The sequence below is a fragment of the Neltuma alba genome, unplaced genomic scaffold, assembly GCF_004799145.2.
Source record: "Neltuma alba isolate B1F8T4 unplaced genomic scaffold, ASM479914v2 tig00012864_pilon, whole genome shotgun sequence".
NCBI classification, from domain to species: domain Eukaryota; kingdom Viridiplantae; phylum Streptophyta; class Magnoliopsida; order Fabales; family Fabaceae; genus Neltuma; species Neltuma alba.
This window is the reverse complement of record NW_021637245.1, coordinates 299,260-321,543: the sequence shown is the minus strand read 5'-3', so window position 1 is coordinate 321,543 and position 22,284 is coordinate 299,260. Positions and strand designations below refer to the sequence as shown.

Sequence of the window (22,284 nt, the reverse complement as noted above, 5' to 3'; positions counted from 1 at the left end):
CTAGCTAATACACTTGATTAGTAAAAATATTTTAAAAATAACATTTATTTATTATAAATAACTAATTTAATTTATTTTTTTAATCTCTTCAAATTAAATTAGTTAATATTTAATAATACCAGAGGGGGCCGTTGATAGGGAATAAGTGAAATAAGCACGTGGAGAGAAGTGGGAGGGGATGGAAGCGGTGAGATGTGATTGATTCGAGACGGGGCAGTTGGGACCCCTCCACTTTCATTCACGTTCATTTACGGCCCTGTCTTTCATTCTTCGCTTTCTTTCCTTTTCTCCTCCCCATTTTTCTTTGGAAAAAACGCAAATAAAGATAGTAGAATTAGAAAAATTACACACAAATACTGATTCAAAAATTATTATCAAAATTCATATTATTATTATCAAAACCTATACTAATATTATCATGGGTCTCAATTTATAATTTTTATAATTTTATGGTTTTTATTTATGATTTTTCCTTTTTTAAAATTTTTTTGACTAAAGAATACGTTTATTTTTTAATTTTATGTAAGATTTTAATTTCGATCTTAAATATAAGACTCTTATATTAGTATAAAGGTGTTATGTTTAGAACAGAAAGAATATATTTTTAGTCATTTAATTCTAAAATTATTAATCTTAAATGATAATTTTTATAATTATTATGGTTGTTTTAAATATCAAACTTAATATGTTAGCATTTAGTAATATTTTATCAGTATTCAAGAGCAAAATATCATTATTTTTTTTCTTCTAACAGTTTTAGGGTTAGAGGAATAAAAAATTATTTTTTAAAGTTATAGGGCCAAAATAAAACTTTGTGTAAAGTTAAAAGACTAAAAATATACTTTAACTTTTTTCTTTAATGTGAACGTTGTATAAACTATAGATTGTAATCATTGAAGGGGCAAAATATTTGTGATTTTTTTTTTAAATTATAGGGACTAATATTTTAAATAAAAAGTAGTTTAAAGAACTAAAACTTATGATTTGAAATTTGATAAACCAGAATTAAAATGAGAGCAAACTTAAAGGATAAAAAATTATATTGAATCATGCACTACCTCTGGTACTAATCATAAGAGCCGGTTGACCGATTTGAGAAAATTAAAAAAAGAAGTTAAGTTAATTATTTGTAATAAATAGGTGCTGTCCTTCCTAAAATATCCTTACTGATCAAGTATGTTGGGTAAAACTATAATTATCAGAAAGACTATCTTGAAAAAAATTGAATAAATATGAGAGACAAAATGGATTGGGGTCTTATATTTAAAATCAACATAAAAGTCAAACGGAACCTTATATTAAGGATCGGAGGTAGTATAACATGAGCTAATACTACTTCTGGTACTAAATATAAGAACTAGTTAGCAGTCCTATATATAAGATTTTAATATATTTTATCTCTCAAATTTATAATGTGTCCTTAGAAATATTCCTATTGATTGTAAAATATTTACATTCAAGCTTAGTCCCAATATATATGATTGAACAATGGTAATTTAAGGTAGTCAACACACATTTGTTATTAATAATCAGTTTAACTAATTTTTTTAATATTTTTAAATTAATTAGCTAGTTATTATATTAATCACGGGAGATAGTGTATAATTATATGTATATGTTCGTGCATATTTTGTTGCGCATTTTTCCCCCCCCAAAGGATCAATAATTAACCAGCGCGCGGTGGATTCCGCGTTTATGAATAAATATTAAATCACGGTCTCATTAAATAAGAAGCTTGCTGCAAAACATGGTTGCCAAAAAAATTAAATTTTTGAACATGTGATTATACGGAGGTAGCAAAAGAGAAAATCAAAGATTTCATGCTGTTTGTGAACACTACTATCTCCGATCCTATTTATAAGAGCTAATTGACTAATTTGATGAGATTAAGAAAAGAAGTTAAGTTAGTTATTTGTAATAAATATGTGTTATTTTTTCTAAAATATTTTTACTAATAAAGTTTATTGGTTAGAATTATTATTGTTAGAAGGACTAGCTTAAAAAAATATATAAATATAAGAGATAAAATGGATTGAGTTGTTATATTTAGAATCAAAATAAAAATCAAATAATATTTTATATTAAAAACTTGAGGTGGTATAATGCAGCTGCGGGCGGAGTAAAGAACAGTTTTTGCATGTTTGTGAAGTCATCATTTTCCTGCCGGCAATACACGTTAAATGCATCAAGCAGCGGATCTCCTGTGAACGCCTACCCGTGCCTCACGCGTAACATGCCACCGCCCACAGCACTAAACCTTTATTCAGTAAAAAACAAAAAGCGAAGAATTTGTAAATTCGGATAAGGAAGTAATATCATCTTTTATTTATTTTGTTGCTACGCCCGATGAGATAGTTAGAATTATTATAATGAGCCGAGTTAATTCCGTCGATGCATGTTCAGTAAATTAGCGTTGTGAAAAGGATGGGAACAAATTTTTACACCGTATCTTTAAGCTCAGAAGCTCCAAAACACAATTACCCAAATCAAAAGCCTTGATATAAAATGAACAGATTAAAACCATGTGCTTGAATATTATTTTTTAAATTGAAGAAAATTCCCCGTATTAAAAATTTTATTGGTGACAGATTTGTAGAATACAATCAGTACACGTGCTTTATGTGTAATTCTTTTTCAATTTTCCCTGATTTTTTGAAATAGGATGGTAGGATTATTCGCTTTCCTTTTTTGGCCAAAAAAGTATTATTCGCTTTGTAATTAATATGATTTTCGAAAGTATGGGATGTTTGGTCCTAATCAAGTGCAGTGAAAAAGAATCACAAAACTGTAGGACGGGTCTTGTCGCAACGATGGCGTTGCGGGAGAACCCATCTTCCCAGTCAATGAATTAACGGGTCATCATCGGCGTCGCTACAGTGGACAAAGAAAGGTTAAGAACTTTTCTTCTGCCACCCCCACCGGCCACCAAATCCTTTTTGATTCATTACAAATAATTAAATTATTTAAATTAATGAATTAACTAAAATTAGTTGGAGATAATAAATACATATAAAATATTTTTTTTAAAATATACTCTTATCTATGAAAAATATGAGGAGGTGAGTGAGTGAAAAAAATATGAGAAAAGCAAGTAGAAAAAAGATAACAAAATATCTATACTTAATTGGGGTCGGTTAAGACAGACTATTTCTTGAATTTATCTGTTGTAAGTAAGTTTATTCCATAAATTAAAAAAAAAGGGGGGCTGAACCCACGTTTTGTTTGACTAACGTGGAGAACCTCCATTAATTCGTCCTGAATTGAACTTGTTATCCAAACATATGAGCTATGTTATTAATATTTAAAGATCAAGAAAAAAGTTTTCAGCTGATTATTTGGGGAAAAAAAAAGCTTTTTAAAAAATATTTGTTTCGGCGATTTGCAATAAAATTACTTTTTTAATGAGACTTTCTTAATATGTACTACCTCTGGTCTTTAATATAAGACCTCATTTGACTTTTCTTTTGATCCAAATATAAGATTCTAATTCACTTTATCTCTCATATTTATCTATTTTTTTCAAGACAGTTCTTCTAATAATAATTCTAACTAATATACTTGATTAATAAAGATATTTTTAAAAGATAACACATATTTATTATAGTAACTAACTTAATTTATTTTCTTAATCTACTTAAATTAGTCAACTAGCTCTTATATTTAAAACCAGAGGTATTAATTATTAAGAGAGCTTAGAAAAAATATAATATAATTATAAATTTGAGAAATAAAACCAAACAATATTTTATATTTATAAAAAAATATGTATCTTCCTACTACTTTTTCTGGACTAAAAAAGAGTATGTAATTAAGATTTGAATGTAATTTGAATATTACTTGAGAATTTACAATAAAAACACATTCTTTGTCGACTAGTAAATGTTGGATAGTAACATCTTGTTTTTGTATAAACTATTAAGTGCCTGTTTGGAATGACTTAATTTAACCCATAAGTAGCTTTTTATCAGCAAAAGCCCGATTGAAAAATTATCTAATGTTTGGGAGGGCTTATAACATATTAGGCTTATCTCTTACAAGCTAAATGATCGAGCTTTTAAAATTAAGTCAAGAAGATGAGCTTATTTGAAGCATGAAAAGCTTATCCAGGAACCGTGGGTGTGTCAGATTTATTTTTCTCTCACTTCTGGCATTATTCCCTCTTTCATTTTGGTTTTTTTTTAACCGGAGCTCTCACCCGTGATCGTCTCTTCTACCAATCTCACTTGCCCCATCACCTCCTCCTAAAAGGTCCGTCACTGGTCACCGTGAGCTCTGTTGTGTCACTGGTGTGAGGTGTGCGTCGCAAGTTCGAAGCTGTTGCCTTGTCCAAGCTGTCTTCAGCTTCCGGTCTGTCTTCGAATGGGTCTTCTCTAGTTTCATCTACGCATTCTCCTTTGCCCATGGTTGCATCGCCTGCGGCTACCTCAGCGACGACTCCGGTGAGTAGCCCAGTCAGGGCTTTGCCCGTGGTTGAGGGACCTTCCATCGTGGCAACTCCTAAGGCTTCTACTAGTATTCCTTCAAGTTCAGAAACACCACCGGTCTCACCAGTAACCCTTTTGTCAAGCAGAAGTTCACCGGTGATGGCGTCGACACCGGCAAGTTCATCTCATGAAACGAGTCCGGCAAGTGATGCATCGGGTGCAACTTCAGCATATGGATTCTCAGTTATTTTTCTGTTTAGTGTGGGCCTTTTGTTTTGCTCCCGCCTGGTCTTATGACGGTGAGGCAGGGCAATTTTAGTCATATATCGCTCTGCTTTATTTACTTTTTAATAATTGTTTTCCTATTTGTATTTGTTGAACAAAGTCTTTCCACTAGTTCAAGAATATTAATTTATTTGATTCAATTCTCATTGTGTATTACCTTTGTTTTCCTTTCTTTTTTGCCAACTTTCTTTTTCTTTTCATGTTATATTGTCCTTTAAGCATGAGTTTTCTCCGGCCTAAACTTAATCATATCGGATTGAAGGGTAAAGGGTACACATTATGAATAGTTACATGAACTGGGATTCCGAGATGGTAATGCAACTCTCAATTATTATCATTTCAATTTAAGGTACACAATAGAAAGAATACTTAGGGTTTGGAAGAATAGATTTCAAATCTTATGAAATATATGTAGTTACGACTTCCAGATATTAAACTGATTTGCAATAATTTTTTTCACTCATTAAATTTGACTTCTTATATTAAATTATTTTAATTTCATTGTATTATGAGAAATCAATTTTTTAATCATGTTTCCTTATTTATTAAAATTCATATCTATTTTGATTATTTTACAACCAAACTTACTTTTATTCAATTCTAACCCAAACAAACTTTTAACAATCTCACTTTTATAAACTAACGTTCTTGAACTCCAATTCTAACACAATTCAACTTATTCAATTTAACTTTTACCCAACTTTACTTTTTCAAAAACTAAATTAACAATAAGCTATTTTTTCAATCTCTAGTCTAAATGGATCCTAAACCGCAGTCAGAGTTTACAACATTTGCAAGTGTACGGCACTTGACAGCGACTTGCTAACTCCTCTGCTCATAACCCCACCACCGGCAGCTTCACCCCCCCTCCCTCTGTTTTTTTTTTTGGGCCGACCACCATTTTTTCCTCACATTGTGAAAAATCGAGTATTTCTTAATTTAATTGAGTTATGTTGCCGGTAATAATATTCATGAAAACAAAAATTCGAATATCAACATATAAATTTAAGGAGCAAGTAGCAACCACTACTCATAAATCAAACACAGATAAGTCTTGTAAATAAAATTATTTTAATAAAGCGCCAGTGCAAACCACATTTTAGAAATTAATATGAATATGCTCTCTAAGTCATGGTCGGAAGAAAATAATGGTGCCGTGGTTCTTCAAAAAAAAAAAAAAATCAGTGGTAGAGAAAGTTGGCCATTAATTTGGTTGAAGACCTGGTGAGTGTCGTCTGCCACGCTCCGTCCAAACGAGGAAATGAAAAAAGTGCAACAGTGAGACCAAGAAAACGACCCCTCCGAAGTCACCATCATCTTATTTCCATTTTAATTCTGAATATAGAACTTTAATTTCTTTTATTTCTAATATTTATCTCTTTTTTTTTACATCAGGTTAATTTAGCTAACTAATAAATTGATATATAAGAATATTTAAGAAAATTTTATTACATTTTGCAGAATTAAAGAATTTCTTACGTCAAGTATTGGGAAAGTAAGTTTTTTCATGTAGATATTTTCTTCGGCTAATTTCTCACGTTTTTTTTTTCCAATTTAATCTTTCGCAGCAGTGCTACTGAAACCTACAATTGCAGATAATTTTTTTTTTTTTTGGTTTTGACCACATGTGTATAACTCAAAAAAGTGTTTCGATAGAAACTGAATTATTGTTTTAAAAATAATTTTATAATGTACAAAATGAATATGTGGAAAAAATTTATTTTAATTTACATGAAAATATTTTTTTAAGTGATTTTGGGTTTTCCAAACACGCCAATCAGATGGGGAAGCTTCTTTTTTTTTTTTTTTTTGAGGAGGATGGGGGTTTACTGTGCCTGATAAATTAGGATTAAGTCTATTTCAAGACGACATCAAGGAGCACTCTCCCGTGAATCTTTCAGTCAAGTTTTGGGTATTTAGAAAGATAAATATTTCAGGCGTGGACCGCGATGAAAACTAAAACATCTAATTAACAGAATGAACTCTAAGCATATGTGCTTACATTTTATTCCAGCCTTGGGGCGTCCAAATTCTGAATAACTCCTTTCACTCAAATCCTGTTCCTAGCCAGGCATGCTAGCTCTGAGCAGAGCAATGAACTCACATTTTACGAACTCTGAGTAAATTATGCATATTTTCTATGAACTTGAATTATTTTTTTTCAAAAAATAAACTGCCCCTTTTCTTTCTTTGTTTTTCCCCCCCTCTTTTTGGCCAGAAGAAGTATTCATTCATTCAAACAACAAAGTCATTACAAATACCAATCTAAAAGTAGCCAGCCAATGAAATACATCAAACTCAACTCTAAAAACTACAAATAGAGCCCTTAACACACCACGATACTGTGAAGTAAATTTCCAAATTCCCAAAAGATAAGACTGCAAAGTTGTGTCCAGTGATCCTTGATAACCGCAGGAAAAGGTGGTTGTCGTATGACTTGTTTAAATATTGAGCCCAACCCTTTATATACCAATCAATGTTTTAAGAACCGGATCGGACCGGACGGTCGAACCGGTTGAACCGTGACCCGGACTCGTTAACGACTCGGTTTGGACCAAAAAACCGTTCATATAGTTGAGCCGGATTGGATCGGAGTTGAGTCGTAATTAAGCCGGAAACCGGAGTTGGACCGGAAACCGGAACGGTTTTCAGAAAACCGGACGGTTTTTTAGCCTGACTGAAAAAATACTAAAAATTTAAAAAAAAATAGAAGAAAAATAAAAAAATTGATCCCCTTAAATATCCTAATATATTTTTAGACTATTTATAACCATAGAGTATTATTTCATTGAAAATTTCATATATTGTGGTGTTAAAATGTGAGTCGCTAGTCTTTTTGTTTTGATATTTGGTCTATCGTTTAAAAAAATATTTTGATTTGAATGAATTGATAATTTGTAATATCATTAAATATTTTAAACATACATAAATTTAAATATATAAGGTTTTAGTCCATTTTCAATGATTTCATTATAATTTTAGATTATTTAAATGCATTTCTAAATTATTTAATAATTTGATATTTTTCATATATACTAATTATATGTATATAATATTGTTTTAAATTAATTATTGCATCACCGGTCTGACCAAACGGTCCGACCGATCCGACCGATTGAACCATAACCCGTTGATCTTTTCGATTCGACTTCCGGTCCGGCTTTTAAAACATTGATACCAATGCTGCATTTTTATCAGCAGCTTTAACAGCCCCTCTCATACCAAGAGGGAAAGAACACTGAAAGTTATTGAGAACTTTCAGCCCCTTTTCGAAACCCGCGTACCCATTCTAAAAAGCAAGTTACATAAACCTTCACAGGTTTTTATTGAAATGACGTAGATTTTCTTTTCCGTTTTCAAATTCTACACAAATTTGCTATGAAATAAAGAGAAAATTACAAGAATTTAAGGAAATAAGAACAATTTTTTTTTTCCAAAGAGAAGTCAAGTTAATTTAGGTTTTCAAGATAGAAATGAAATCCATGCAAATTTAATGTAACACACGACACGAGGAGAGCCAAAAAAAATTTCCGAAGATAATTACACCGAATGTCAGAGATCTGTGGGATTAATTCACAATAAGTGATGTCTGTGCGCTCTTTATGTTTTCCGAGCCAACTAGTCATGGGATAAAATAAGCACATATTTTGGCGCACATGGTGGTGGGGCCGGAAAACGCTTGGATCATATCCAATTTTATTTTATTTTTTCAAATGAAATATCGAATCACGTCAACATAAGCCAGGGACATGAAACAGTCAAAAGAGGGCACCATCAAAGCCTTTAAATATGAAACGCCACCGACCACCGTCTCACCAATATTCTAAAATGGTGGGTCTTCAAATTAATATGTCAAAAATAGCATTAGAGAACTGACACCAAACATATTTAATATGTCGAAAATAGCAAAACATATTTTTTCTTCTCTTTCTTTTTGCCAAAGCCGACATTCTTTTTTTTTTTCGGTGACAAAAGAGTGAGTAAAAAACTACGTGTCCGATCCTCTAGGGATTACTATTCCTGCAGCGTCTTTGTGGAGGATGTCAACAAAATCACTCGGCGGTGACTCCCACAGAACCCAGCTTTCTTCCAGGTAAACGCTTTTCTTAGCTAATTTATCGGCACATCTGTTGCTTTCCCTGTATGCGTGTTGGAACTTCAGCTGCCAGTCTTGCTTCATCAGTTCTCTTAAGTATTTCGTGAGGAATGGGTCCCCTGCAATTTCACTGTTGCTGTTTATCTGTCTGATTACGACTTCTGCATCTGCTTCAATGATGATTTTTCTTAGTCCCAGTCTCCAGCACAGCTTTAGCCCTTCTATAATCCCCCAGAAAAGCCGACATTCTTTAACCACTGAATACCGTCACTCGTATGTTAGGCGGGCCTTGCTAATTATGCCTGTTTTCTCTTTTCAAAGGCTGCGGGCTAACTATAAGTTGGCACAGCGTAATGAGATTTATGTTTAAATAGATATTTATAAAAAATTAGTTAGAAAAGTTAAAGATGTTTTTGGATTGGTGTTGGGCAAAACTGACTTCTAGTCTGATGGATTTTCATGATTAAAATTAGAGTAAAAATCAATTAGTATGATATGATTTGTGTTTGAATAAGTATTTATAAAAACTCAATTGAAAAAATTAAAAATTATTTGGACAATTAAATAGAAAAATGAGTTCCGTGGGAGCTTCTTCCGAAACATGAATTTATATAATTAATGACCGACACTAACATCTCCTGTCTCGCTAACCATACTTATTCAGGCCATTTAAACCTGCAGGAAATTATTCTCCGCTTTCTTCCTCATCTCTCATGTTTCTGCTCTTCCGATAACCGATTGTCACCAACAATAATATTGAGCTGGTATCGTTCTAACAATCTTCACAGTCTAACAGTGAAATATAGTTTGACAGCAAGCTTTACAAGTTGCTAAAAAAATTAAGAGTAGTATGTACACACACACACAGAGAATGGGACTATGCATACTGCATAGGTTAAAGAGGAAGAAGCGGCTACAAGGGGTGTTGACCAGATTAAAAAGGTTGATCAATCTAGTAAGTAGGTATACAGAAAGATGACAAGGCAAAAACAGAGTAAACATGTGGTATGTTTGTGAGATGATGCATGAATGCCTTTATATAACACCGACAACTTGTGTTAGTCGAAGGTGCTTGTCGCGGATATGTGTATATGGCGGTGACCAGCTGGATTATATTCCCTGAACCTGATATTTTGCCACCCGCCTCGAATCTGGCTTTCAATTCTCATTCGACCATGCCTTTCTTGGACAGTGTTAACATCGCCTGTTGGACTGAATTAATTAGACTGGCCAATTTTAGCAGTGAATTTGTAAGTTTAATTATTAGCTTCCCCTGTATACCTGGTCCACATTGATGTTCTGACCCCTGGTGGTGGAGATGTGATCTCTTGTCCAATTACCGGCAAAGTCATGAGAATTGAGTCCACAAGAATTTTGCAGAGCTCCCTACTGTTTCATCCCGAGAATCCAGTAAGACAAGCAATACTCAATAACACAAATGTTCATTTTAACTATATATATAATAAACGCCGAGTTATTTATTTCAACACCCCCTACATGAGGGTCCAAAAGCATCATCATGCCACAACTTACATTCAAGGCTTCAGAAAAAGCCTACACATCTATTTCAAAGCTCAATGATTGTTGAGTTCACATATTGGATTTTCCGCCCTCTGTGTACAAGACAGACCTCCAAGATGGGTTCCTCGGAACAAACGTGTCCTGCCAACAACATCATCCGTCACGCAAGGAATAAAAACACTCATACTCACACCATTTTGGTATGCAGGTTTAAAGCCGCAACTTTGGCACATAGGAGGTGATATAGTTAACTCTGAAAAGCAGAGATGATTGGTTCACACCAAAAATCAACACAGGAACTTGCTAAAAATCGTAGACACGATGACACGAAACTAAACCAAACTAGCTATCCCACAGGTGAATTGCAGGATGAGCCGATGCTCTGTGGGGACATGAAATGTTGAATATGCTTAAATAACTTGAATGCTGAAATGATGACCATGAAACATGGCCCAGTCGAGATTCAAGCTTACAATGATAACTGATGCCAATAACTAAACAAGTATTTTCTATTTCTTATGAATTGCTCCGGCCAGTTAAGATTTAATATTATAAATGCTAATATTTGTCAGTTACTAAAAACTGGTCTTGTATACAGAGACTGCACAAAACGAAAGGATAGCAAGCTCTGACCATAAGACCTATCTTGTTTGTGAAAGGGAAGATCGTCCTTTGTGCACAAGCAGTTTAATTTAAGGTTACGCTTTCAAGTAAAGTAAGTTACTGAGTTATGGGTCTTCCATAATTCTAATAGGTAAATTGGGGGGGGGGGGGGTCAGAACAGTTAACACACTTGCCGCTGTAGTTGTGCAGTGTAAATGAAACAAACACGGAAAGGGGATGGAAGAAATCGAACTCACAGAGACGTAAGAACAGGTTGGGATAACCGAGAGGGAATGGGACTGGGCGTGACGAAAGGCGGCAACACAGAGATGAGAGGCCAAGCCCAAACTCCTCTTGGAAGAGGGCACAAAAGTGTGGATCAAGTCCATGACCTTACCATCATTTCTCAGCACGTACTGTATATACGACTCCTTGTCCTCCGTCTCGAACTTGTGCTGTCTTTCGTTCAAAACTATCTTCGGAACAGCCTTGGCGCCACTCTGCCCCTCCGATTTGGTCGTCGCTGCCATTGCCCCCGGTGTCTGCGTTGTGCGTTGACATCAAGCAATTGATTATGCACATATCAAAAGTCAAAACCTCAATTGATTAAGGGCAAGGCAAGGCAAGGCAAAAACTGAGTAAAACAAAAATAAATAAGGGAAATTGCAGTGTTCGAGGGAGAAGAGTGACGATTGACAGGAGAAGAGGGAAAGATAACCCACCGAAAGAGAGGGGAGAGCGCGAGATGGCAAAACAAGGAAGGGGGAAGGGGACGCTTTTAATCAAGGAAGGAAAGAGATTGGTAAACGCAATGGCAAAAGGAGGCACGAGGGAATAGAGATGCCTGTTTGCATCGCATGTGACATGAGAACCAGGACGGCATGGTGGATTAAGCGATTCATTTACCGCAATACGCATCTCCATACACAAGATGTTTTTTCACGCTTCCAATCCCATCACCCTTTCGTTAATTAACAAAATACCATTAAAATAATAACGATTAGCACAAAAAAATTATCAACTGAGACCGATAGTGATAAAAAATTTAAAAACAGGAGCGACTTCAAAAAATAAACGGAGACCTCAGAGACCATAGTCCATATATTGCAATCGTTCCTTCGGCTTTCGTTAGCTGTAGCCTATCTCCATTTGGTGTGTTGACATTCACTTGACAACATTGGGTGGCTTGATATTCGCATACACGTGAGGATAATACTTAAAAAACAGAAATGAAAAAGACTCCAGTAATATACTAGAATGTTACCCCCGCACACGCATAATTAGAATTAAAAGTTAATAATAAAGAATAATTGCTGTTGAATAATTAGTATAAAAACACCAATAATTCTTATATATCTTAATTATGTACCCAAAAAATAAAAATTTCTTTTGCTACACAAGCAATAGTTAACTTTTCCATTGATCATTTTTCAAATTGTCTCACCTTTCCATACCTAATGGCAGGTCAAGCAAGTATTCCTAAACTATTCAACAATAATAACTTCTAGAGATGAATTAAAAATATAATTAAGATCAATAAAAATATATATTTGATATTTAATTCTTTTTCAGACTGCCCGTATTAATTGATTAACATGATGCCTACGTATTTAACGATACTAACTTCGGGGCAGAATGTGATGGAGAAAATCAGAAATTCAGAATAGGATAGATAGAGTCACGAAATCCTATCATAACAATAAGACGCAGGAAAATCAAAACTCGGAAAAACTGTTGGAATCCGCGTATAAGATACAGGGCGTGTCTCCTGAAAAAAATAGTTATAATAAACTGCAGTCACAAGAAATGCATAATTATGGTACATCATAAAAGATTTACTGATCGGCTATCAACTATAACGGCATAACCCCATACGGCCTAATTTCAATCAGCACGGGATTGGCCAGCACGAGATGACAGAATGATACCCACGATGAGGCCGTAGAGGGCCAGAGCTTCCGCAAAGATCAGAATAAGAATCATTCCCACGAACAGCTTTGGTTGCTGGGCGTTCGCCCTGAAAAATCAGCAACAAAATACCTACCTCAGGATTTTCATCTATGACGTGATTAAAAGGGGAAACAAAATGGAGCACAGGCAGGTGCGCAGATGCTCACACGCCCACAGATAAGAAGATGAAGCAATACGACGATTGGGTGTCAGAAATGAAAGCATCAGAAAACATAGAAATGCAATAGGTAAACTACCAGGCCTCAAGTGCCAAACAAGCGTACAGAAACGCAAAATGCTTGCAGAGATTACTCAAAAGTTGCACAAAATACAATTCTCAAACATACGAAGTTCCTTCAATTGATGCTAAATTCATTCATATGCAACTTGTCTCTCGAAGTGCCAATTGCTACCAATTACATACAGCAACTATGACAGCAATGCTCTGATATTCCTCCAATACCTCCAATTAAGAAGATAAATAGTAGGTTCCTTGAAGTTTTACCAGGAGTCGACATAGTCTTATTTTACACTTCATATGGTTGACAAGCCCAGTTTATCTTCAGTAATCAATTTTTCATCTTACCATTGTTTGCACCTGTATTCTATTTCTAGGTCCAGGACTGCATGTAATCAAGCTATTTACAAAATCAAGTACGAGACCGAAAAAGAAAAGGATAGAGTAAGAAAAATACTTGTAAAAAGAAAAGAAAAATAAAACATACCGAACTCCAGCATCACCAACAATTCCAATCGCCATTCCGGCAGAAAGTCCGGCAAGGCCACAGGCAAGGCCGGACGATAAGTGGGCATACCCATCGAAGAGATAGTAAGATTTTGCTTTCGGGTTAATTCCTGTACTAATAATAACAGCTATGATTAATCCATAAATACCCAGCACTCCAGCCATTACCACTGGGACAATGGATTTCATGACGAGCTCTGGCCTCATAACTCCCATAGAGGCCACGCCTACTCCACTCTTTGCTGTTCCGTAAGCGGCTCCCATACCTGATATTGAAGTTTAGTGGGGGAAAAAACTAAGCATGTCAAATTTCATTGTTATCTATTCCAAATCGTTGTTTGCTGGGATTAGTACAGAGTACAAGAAAACACAATCCCAACATCACTCGACTGCAAATTTTCAATGCTATCTGTTCCAAAGCGTTGTTTTCTGGGAGCGGAGTGCAATAAAACAGAAACACAATATCACAGGGATCAATGATTAAAGTAACTCGAATAAGCGCAAATCGAAAGAGAGGGTGACGCATGGTTTCCCTGATCATCGAATAGGAAAGAGTTTCCCAGTTATTGAAAGTGAAACGTGCTAACAAGTACTAGTCTTCATACATAAGCTTCCACGATGTCAGCAATGCGAAAATCCCTATGAAATTAATTTATCGTTCGGATTCCCTTTACTCAACTTCCAAGACGGAACATAAAATTAATATCATAAATGGCAAGTTCGTTAATTGCATATTTCTTTGACCCAAACAGCCCGAAAACCATAAAATTACGCCCAAGTGCATTTACATAGAAGTTTAGAAAGTTACAGGAGAAGACAAGGGCAGCAGCGGCTCCAAGGAAGCCAAAGAATGGAGCAGTTTCGTCACCGCTGAAACCTGCCATCGTTGATCACTGTCGAAGAGGCAGAGGGATCTTTCTTTGTGGTAGGGATGACGAAGGCCGAGAGAGATCGGTTTCAATGATTGAGGGGGAAATTGTGAATCGGGGTGATGATCGCGCCAGCCACGGGGAATGGGGGAAGTTTCGCCCAGCCGTCTCATTTACCATTATACCCTTGTCCCCTACTTACTAACTGTTGAGCCTCATTCCCTCCCTTTCTATCTTCTTCTTTTTTCTTTCTTTTTTTTTTTACCATTAGGTTAATATTTTAATAGTTCGCGTTTAAATCTTCTTAAAATTTAAAATTTTTTATAATAGTTTATAAAAAATTAAAATTTAAACTATTAAAATATGTTAATTTAATAATAAAAAAAAAAGGATGAGAAGGGAAAAAAAGAGGCTTCAAACGGGACGCCATTGCCATCACCCTTTTTTTGGTACTGTGTAGCGACACATTTTAAGGGAGTGTCTGGGTAAGAATAAAACTATAGTTTCAAAAGTGCTTTTCGGTATACGAAGTAAATATGTAGAGAAATTTGTCTCGATTTGTCAAAAAATACTTCTGAAAGTGCTTCTAGAGTTACTCAAACACCTCCTAATAGGTCTTTCTTGCATCGCTTCTGATTGGGCTACATCAAAGCCCATTGTTTTTTCCAAACAGCTTCAATCTACAGAACCCATTTGATTTTGGGCCTCATTGCCAATATCAACCGAGGAAACCCCTTCTTAATTCTGGCTTATTTATGATATTTTATATTTGTCTAACAATATGGTCTAATATATAATTATATAAGTATATTTAAATCATAGTAAATTCTAGATAATAATATAAAAAATTATATTTATGACAAATAGGAAAACCATGAAGTAAAACAAGAAAGAAAGTTATGATGTACGTTAAACATAATAGCACCTGATGGCCAAAAGAAACACACAAGAGCACCGCTTTAAACTACATGTCTTGTACCACTGTAACTAATAACTTGGAAATAGAAAAAGGAAATATTAAACGAGAATGAGGCTAAAAGCACAGATGCTGGAGCCTTTCACGCGGTTCTCCATAAATTTTATGGTCGATTTTTTTTTAATCATTAATATTAATTACTCCTCCGGTCCTTAATATAAGACCCATTTAACTAATTTGATTAGATTAAGGAAGTTAGGTAAGTTGGTTAATTATAAGAAAAGTGACACATTTTTCCTAAAATACCATAATCATCTTTCTTAATACCCCTCCTTTCTCTTATACTTGATTATGGTTGAAGGAGTATCCATAGGGGTAATTTAGAGAAAATTGATAAGTATAAAGTATGGATCTTATATTTAGGATTAAAACTAACTCAAAAATTAAGTTCTATATTAAGGACAGAAAGAGTATTATACTTTTGAGAGCATTATCAGAGTCCAGAAAAAGAGAAGGCCCAACTGCCCAAGAATTCTCGAGAGAACCGAGGAGAACAGAGAATATTTAATAACGATATAAACGCGACCGGCGAGCCGTCTTTTGCAGAGAGAGTGAGAGGCTGAACCCTGCGGCAGTGTTTAACGATTGATAGGGGGAGATGTTCTTCTTCTTCGTTGGCGGGTTGGAGCAACAGGTGCGTCAGGTGCTGAAATCGGGTGTGGGCAGATGTATAAACTGTAGCTCGCCGGCCGATCTGGTGGAATACGAGAAGGTGCTGAAGCTCTTCTTCGTTCCCGTATGGCGGTGGCCCGGCAAGGAGCCTCTTTTGTATTGTAACAACTGCAAGTTCTTCTTCCCTCAATCCTACTCCTTGCCACCGCCGCCCCAGTCCACCACGTCACCGCCGGAAGTCTCCGATGTATTGCGTTGCCGATTCTGCGACCGGATTGTGGAATCGGACTTCAGATTCTGCCCTTTCTGCGGCTCCGAACTGTAATTTACTTCTTATTCCCTCTGTCTGAGTTTTGGCTGTTATTGACTGCATATGGGAGTTTTGGAATGGTCGTTCGGTTCCAACTAATAGGAATTAAGAAGCGATTAGGTGTGATCACTGGTGTTGTATTCCGATTATATGGACCCCAATGCTTATTATGTAAATAAGATTCATGCGAGTCTTGTGCCAATTTCGTTAATGATCCTTCTTGACTGCATCGCTTGCGTTTGTTTAAAATTACGGGTCGACAAAATTATTCAACGAATTTATGACTGTCTCATTAGTAATGCCTGAAGTCGTATGAACACGAATCATTCAGGACCCTCTAAATTATCTTTGGGAAAAAAAAAAAAAGCAGCCTATACTTACACGATACCACAGATGCCCCGCTGTTTCCGTGGTGAGGTGAAGCCACCAGTTGAGATGGTGGTGGTGTTAGAACAAAGATTATTTTTGCAAAGAGACATGAATTTGGGGATTGCCTCTGATCAATTAGCAGTGCCACCATGGCCCAAGGGGATGCCTCTGCAAGTGCCACGGGCAATGCTTTATTAGAGTGAAGAAAGAGCAGCATAAAGCCTCAATATTTGTTTTTGTTATCACTTACTATGGTAGACGCATTGAATACGACCCTTATTTACAGAGGATATGCATTTATATGCTGAATGGTCATACTCCACAGCTGATCCAAACAGCCGATTAAACAATAAAACCAAAGGGTCATTTTGCTCTCGGAGCAGGCGGATGGACAGCGTCCATGTTAATATGAATGCATCCATGAAATTTGGAGCTAATGCTAAGCATCTTAGGAAACTCCGAAACAGTGTGAAGCGGCTTTCCAGAGGACACGAGCTTCCTTCAAAGCATAAAATTTAAGAAAAATATTTACATCAAGTTTCTTATATCTATCGTGTTAAGATTTCAATCATATATGACTATGTGTTCTATTTTTTAAATATTAACATTTAATACTCCTCCGGTCCTTAATATAAGACCTATTTAACTAATTTGATTAGATTAAGAAAGTTAGGTAAGTTAGTTAATTATAAGAAATATGACACGTTTTTTCTAAAATACTATAATCATCTTTCTTAATACTCTATCTTTCTCTTCTACTTGGTTATAGTTGAGGGAATATCTATAAGGTTAATTTAGAGAAAATTGATAAATATGAAAAATGAATCTTATATTTAGGACTAAAACCAACTCAATAATTGGGTCTTATATTAAGGACAGAAATAGTAACATTTAATTATAAATCCATATAAAATAAAATAGAAAACACATGGTCATGTATGGTTGGAGAACAATCGACCTAACACCAAGTCACCTCTTTGAACCATTTAGGTTTTATAAAAAGTACAATACTTGCAAAACTATATTATATTATACATATTACAATACTATTTCTGATTTTTAATATAAAAGCTAATTTGACATTTAATTTGATTTTAAATATAAGACTTTAATCTACTTTATCTTTCATATTTATTTATTTATTTTCAAGGTTATTATATGTTAAATGTTTCGTCAAATAATAATTATACATATGATTAATAATGACATTTTAGGAAAGATAATATCTATTTGTTACAAATAACTAACTTAATTAATTTTTTTAATTTATTTAATTTAGTTAACTAACTTTTATACTAAAGACATGAGACAGCATATTAATAGTAGAATTTAATTAAACAAACACCTAAATTTACAAAAATTTAATCGCGCCGGTGCAGAAGTACGGTTTTTTTTTTTTTTGGGTGATGCCACTCGCTTCTGGTGCTTTTGCGGTTTCGCCTCCAAGTTACGTTGGTTAAGAAGGTTTTGCCCCCTTGTTTTTGGTTACCATGTTTTCGTGAGGGTAATGAATGTCGAATAGTGAATTGAGAGGCAAAGGGAAAGAAAACATCGAAACCCCACTAAACAGTTATCCACTGCCGTCTTTAATTTCCCTACCCTTGCGCTCATCATCGTCTTCTTCCTTCTTTGCTCTGGGTAGCAATCTTCCATCATAAAGCTGCGTGCTTTGGATTACTTTCTGTGCTCAAAGTCTCACCCAATCGCCTGAGACACGCTCGTTCCTCTTGCTAACTTCCAATCCATTTCCTTCTTTCGTCGCTGTCGCTCTTTCGCGTTGACCGTCGCTGTCGCCGTTCAAGCTGCTGATCTCTGACATTAGATGGAGAAATCCGTGTTTAATAGAGATGCTCACCAGAATCGAACATTTTCCTATTCATGTTTTTCTCAGAGAGATGTCTGTTACAGGTTCAGTCTCTCCCTTTCCTCCCTCTCTCCAAGATTCTGCTCTGCTCTACCGAAATGTGTTGATCAATTTTTTTTTTTAAAAAAAATCGTTGGGGAAGTTGGAATCTGAATTCCGTTTTGGCTTTCAGTCGTTAGTGTTTCAAGTGTAATAAATTCCATTTCAGAATACTGGTATGCAATTGAATCGAATTCTTGATTTTGGGGGGTGTCAAACGCAGTTGTCGTTGTCAAGAGTGAATGAGATTTTTAAGGGCTCTATTTTGTTATTTCAATTTCCTGTGTTGCGAATTATGACTGATGATAAGGATCACAAGATAAGAGGCCTTTTCCATGAGTGGTAGGTCTTTGCTAATCTTTGTGGGAAGTAGGAACACGTCATATAATGATAAGGGATACATGGATGATGCTCGAAGCAAAATTAAATTTAGATAAACAACGTACAGAACGTAAATGCTTTGAAAACTCTGTTCAGATGGCATTTTATTGATAATCATTGAATCGCCCAACATGCCTTTAAATATGTATTGCAGCTGCGCCGGATAGAAGAAACCAAATCACCCCATTCTTTAATTCAACCACAAGGGATAGAAATTACCAACAGACTAGAGAAAATATAGAGACAGAACGAACATCAAGTCTTTACCTGTGTCAATGATCTACTACTCCGGAATTTAAGCATTTACGGGTGACTTTAAAATCACATCTTCAACATAAGATACAGACCAATTTCTTCTTTATCAACTGAGAGAGAAACTTCGGTTGTTTTCCCCTTCTCCTGATCTCGAAGGGCGGGAAAATCTATACTTCGTTCGTATTCTGGATTTTGTAGTGATATAATTGATCTTGTTAATTTGAAGGATGCGGTGTAAGCTGCTATCATAATGCCACTTTTATGCATTATCTGTCTGCAGAAGAATGAAAAAAGATTGGATTGTGGACATTACTTTTAAATGTGATCAAATCGTCATGACAAAAACAAGCAAGGTCATGCTTAATTTGGGTCTTCCAGTCCCGTTTTGGAAACATCTTAAATTGGAGAAAGCTTGGTTTCCTCCTTTTCCTAGCTGAGTATGATAGTAGCAATCGCTTTTTCTCCCTCTTTTTCACTAGAGTATGTGATTTAGGCTGGTTTGAGTGTCCTAGTTTAGAAAATGTAGGGAGGGATTCTATATTTACATTCCACTCTCAAAGTAAAGAAGCCATATCTTGTATTTCCAATTACTTTCTTTTGTTCATTCTGGTTCGTTCTGCAGCAATTACTGTATCTTATTTTCTTTCTGTTTGATTTGGCAGCTGCGGTGCTTGTGGATATGAGCTGAATCTGACATCCTCCAACCGGAACACCTCAACCATCGGTTCGAAATACGGGAAATCCATAAAACGAGGTATAATATCATTCTTCAATATTGATGAAAGCAGATTTACGCAGGTTGATGAGATTCAATGCGTGCCCCATTTCTCAAAGCACTCTTGGGGTTTGTTTCGACGAAAAACAAAGCTCCTTTGCAGGAAGTGCGGTAACCATATTGGGAATGCGTACAACGGTCACAGTTCGACCCTTGTTCTTGTGTCTGATGGAACAGAGCCATCCTTAAGCAACGAAGCATCCCCTCATATGAAGTATGACATTCGCATCCGTGCATTGCAGCCTTCGTCTTCTGAGGAATGTGGAGCCCCTGTTTTGGCTTGACGTTTCTGCCCAAGTTTGTTTCCTCTCTTCTATACTGCTAATGCATAATGCCCCCCGCGGTCAGAAGATTCGTAGAGGAAGTAAATAGTGTACGTAACGTTATGGTAAGGTTTTTGTGTTCCTCCTTCTCGAAGGAAAGTTATTGATTGTTGATTAATGTGTACATGAGTCGTAAGAAGCAAACCGGAAGATATCACGTATTTGGGATTTTCAGAAATTGGATTAAAATGTACATCACTGGAAGATAAAATGTTGATTTGTTTGGAATAGGAGTTGTATAGTTCAGTATAACCGTGCGGGACAAGGTATTTAGTGCCAGGAGGATCTCGTCTCTTCTTCTTCCTCTCTCTTTCCCTTGCATCTCTTGTGGGGAGAAGAACTAGTGGGGATGTGGGATGATAAGAAGGGGTAAAGGAACAGAAAAAATAAGCGGAGAATCAATAGAACTGACATGTTTTCTCCAAAGCTTTTTTCCCAGAAGCAAAGAAATTTTGGAAAAGGATAAAGTATTATATTTTGGACAACGCGACGTAATATATATGTTCTCGCTTTTAAAGAGACATGAAAATCCTATGTCGATTTTATCATACCTTTTTTATTTTTTTATCTATCAAAATAAACCAAGAGAAAACATTTTTGCTTCCCTTTTCTCTTCTTTTAATTTCATCTCCTCCTATTCTCTTTATTCTATGTTTTTTTCAAGAGTTTTATCCCCAGAAGCAACAAGAGCTATGCGGTCCGCATCATGGTTCGGGGTACGGGAACCGCCAAAACTTGGCATTATTCTATTTTTATCAATCCGGACGAAGCATAGAACCAAGAACTCAAGAAGTACTGGGCTTAGTTTCGAGGAAGAAATACCTGCATTTAAGATCCGATAGCGTGTTGAATAAGACTCTGCCTTTTATTCTTGCTTTAATTTGCTGAAATACCGAATACGAGAAGAGCTGTAGCTTTTTAATTAACATGCAAAATTATGTCGAAGGCATTTACCGTTTAAAAAATAAATTTGTGTCGTAGGCCTCCCAATAAATTCGCGCCTTGTTCTTCTTACCCTGCTTGTGCGCTCTTGTGTGTTGGATGATAATAAAAGCCTCCCTTTAATGGCATGCCTGCTTTAATTTCCATTCTTTATTTTCTTGTTCTATAAGAGGCGCCGCGATTTGGAATCTGGTTATTCAAATAAAACATTCAACCAATATATTTTGTAATAAAACTGAAAAGGAAAAAAAAAAAAAAGAATCACATGCTACCAGGCATATTTTTAAGGAGAAATGATATTTGTGTCTCAAATTTTTGTTTAATAGTGACGATTAAAGCCCAAATCATATTACTAAAGACGATCAATTGTAAATAAAAATTCAGATAATTATATGTATACATGATTTATGGTCACTTCTAATAATTTTCAAACAATATTCCTATTTACATATTACTACCCCCCACTTTATATTAGACTAGTTTGACATTTAATTTGGTTATAAATGTAAGACCTCAATCTATTTTATTTTTTATATTTGTTTATTTTTTTTACAAGTTTGTCCTTGTAATGGTTACATGTATTAAATGTTTCATCAAATGATAATTTTAACTAATACATACACATGATTAACGTTGATATATACACATGATTAACAATACTATTTTGTAAAAGTATTTAGTATAAATAACTAACTTAACTAATTTTTTTTAATATATTTAAATTATTCAACTAACTCTTGTATTAAAGATTGGGGATAGTATTTTTTTAGTAAAATTTGTTGATATCATCATTTTCTATTCAAGGTATAGTAATAAATATAATGTAATGTTCGTAGTGCTTCTTTGTCCCAATGAAAGAAGGAGATCAGTCAGCTCAGATCTGCTTTGCGTTGTTACCATTATCTATCTGGTAACATCCGATCGAACCTCGTATGATCAGGAAGG

The 22,284-nt window shown here is 35.1% G+C and overlaps 4 protein-coding genes across 6 annotated transcripts; 2 read left to right on the top strand and 2 right to left on the bottom strand.

Moving 5' to 3' along the window:
- Positions 1-9,536: 9,536 nt before the first annotated feature.
- LOC114731929 (acetyltransferase At1g77540) lies at positions 9,537-11,799 on the bottom strand. 3 transcript variants are annotated; one of them, XR_003738947.1, is made up of 4 exons: positions 11,652-11,799; positions 11,187-11,471; positions 10,339-10,467; positions 9,537-10,191 (listed from the first exon to the last, which is right to left on the bottom strand). XR_003738947.1 is itself a non-coding variant. In XM_028919188.1 (3 exons), exons 2-3 carry the CDS (start codon positions 11,457-11,459, stop codon positions 10,396-10,398), a joined length of 345 nt encoding a protein of 114 aa, XP_028775021.1. In that variant the 5' UTR covers positions 11,460-11,471; positions 11,652-11,797; the 3' UTR covers positions 10,236-10,395. The 3 variants fall into 3 exon arrangements, 1 of the variants encoding a protein (XP_028775021.1); XR_003738946.1 differs by having other exon boundaries at positions 9,537-10,194; positions 11,652-11,798; XM_028919188.1 differs by lacking the exon at positions 9,537-10,191 and having other exon boundaries at positions 10,236-10,467; positions 11,652-11,797.
- A 768-nt stretch (positions 11,800-12,567) lies between these two features.
- LOC114731927 (V-type proton ATPase 16 kDa proteolipid subunit-like) lies at positions 12,568-14,613 on the bottom strand. Its single transcript, XM_028919186.1, has 3 exons — positions 14,433-14,613; positions 13,605-13,890; positions 12,568-12,946 (listed from the first exon to the last, which is right to left on the bottom strand). Exons 1-3 carry the CDS (start codon positions 14,506-14,508, stop codon positions 12,814-12,816), a joined length of 495 nt encoding a protein of 164 aa, XP_028775019.1. The 5' UTR covers positions 14,509-14,613; the 3' UTR covers positions 12,568-12,813.
- Positions 14,614-16,006: 1,393 nt separating this feature from the next.
- LOC114731931 (uncharacterized) lies at positions 16,007-16,640 on the top strand. Its single transcript, XM_028919189.1, has 2 exons — positions 16,007-16,432; positions 16,462-16,640. Exon 1 carries the CDS (start codon positions 16,068-16,070, stop codon positions 16,404-16,406), a length of 339 nt encoding a protein of 112 aa, XP_028775022.1. The 5' UTR covers positions 16,007-16,067; the 3' UTR covers positions 16,407-16,432; positions 16,462-16,640.
- Positions 16,641-18,258: 1,618 nt separating this feature from the next.
- On the top strand, positions 18,259-20,538 carry LOC114731928 (uncharacterized protein At4g08330, chloroplastic-like). The gene is made up of 2 exons (XM_028919187.1): positions 18,259-18,668; positions 19,962-20,538. The coding sequence occupies exons 1-2, from the start codon at positions 18,583-18,585 to the stop codon at positions 20,356-20,358; spliced, it is 483 nt and encodes a 160-aa protein (XP_028775020.1). The 5' UTR covers positions 18,259-18,582; the 3' UTR covers positions 20,359-20,538.
- The last annotated feature ends 1,746 nt before the right edge of the window (positions 20,539-22,284 follow it).

Excerpts from the sequence above, each read along its gene's own strand:
- LOC114731929 (XM_028919188.1), bottom strand. The coding sequence starts at position 11,459 with ATGGCAGCGACGACCAAATCGGAGGGGCAGAGTGGCGCCAAGGCTGTT. Across the intron at positions 10,468-11,186 it reads CAACCTGTTCTTACGTCTCT|GACACGTTTGTTCCGAGGAA; the intron begins GTGAGTTCGATT and ends TGTTGTTGGCAG.
- LOC114731927 (XM_028919186.1), bottom strand. The coding sequence starts at position 14,508 with ATGGCAGGTTTCAGCGGTGACGAAACTGCTCCATTCTTTGGCTTCCTT. Across the intron at positions 13,891-14,432 it reads TGCTGCCCTTGTCTTCTCCT|GTATGGGAGCCGCTTACGGA; the intron begins GTAACTTTCTAA and ends CTTCAATATCAG. Across the intron at positions 12,947-13,604 it reads GTTGGTGATGCTGGAGTTCG|GGCGAACGCCCAGCAACCAA; the intron begins GTATGTTTTATT and ends CTGATTTTTCAG.
- LOC114731931 (XM_028919189.1), top strand. The coding sequence starts at position 16,068 with ATGTTCTTCTTCTTCGTTGGCGGGTTGGAGCAACAGGTGCGTCAGGTG.
- LOC114731928 (XM_028919187.1), top strand. The coding sequence starts at position 18,583 with ATGGAGAAATCCGTGTTTAATAGAGATGCTCACCAGAATCGAACATTT. Across the intron at positions 18,669-19,961 it reads CAGAGAGATGTCTGTTACAG|CTGCGGTGCTTGTGGATATG; the intron begins GTTCAGTCTCTC and ends TTGATTTGGCAG.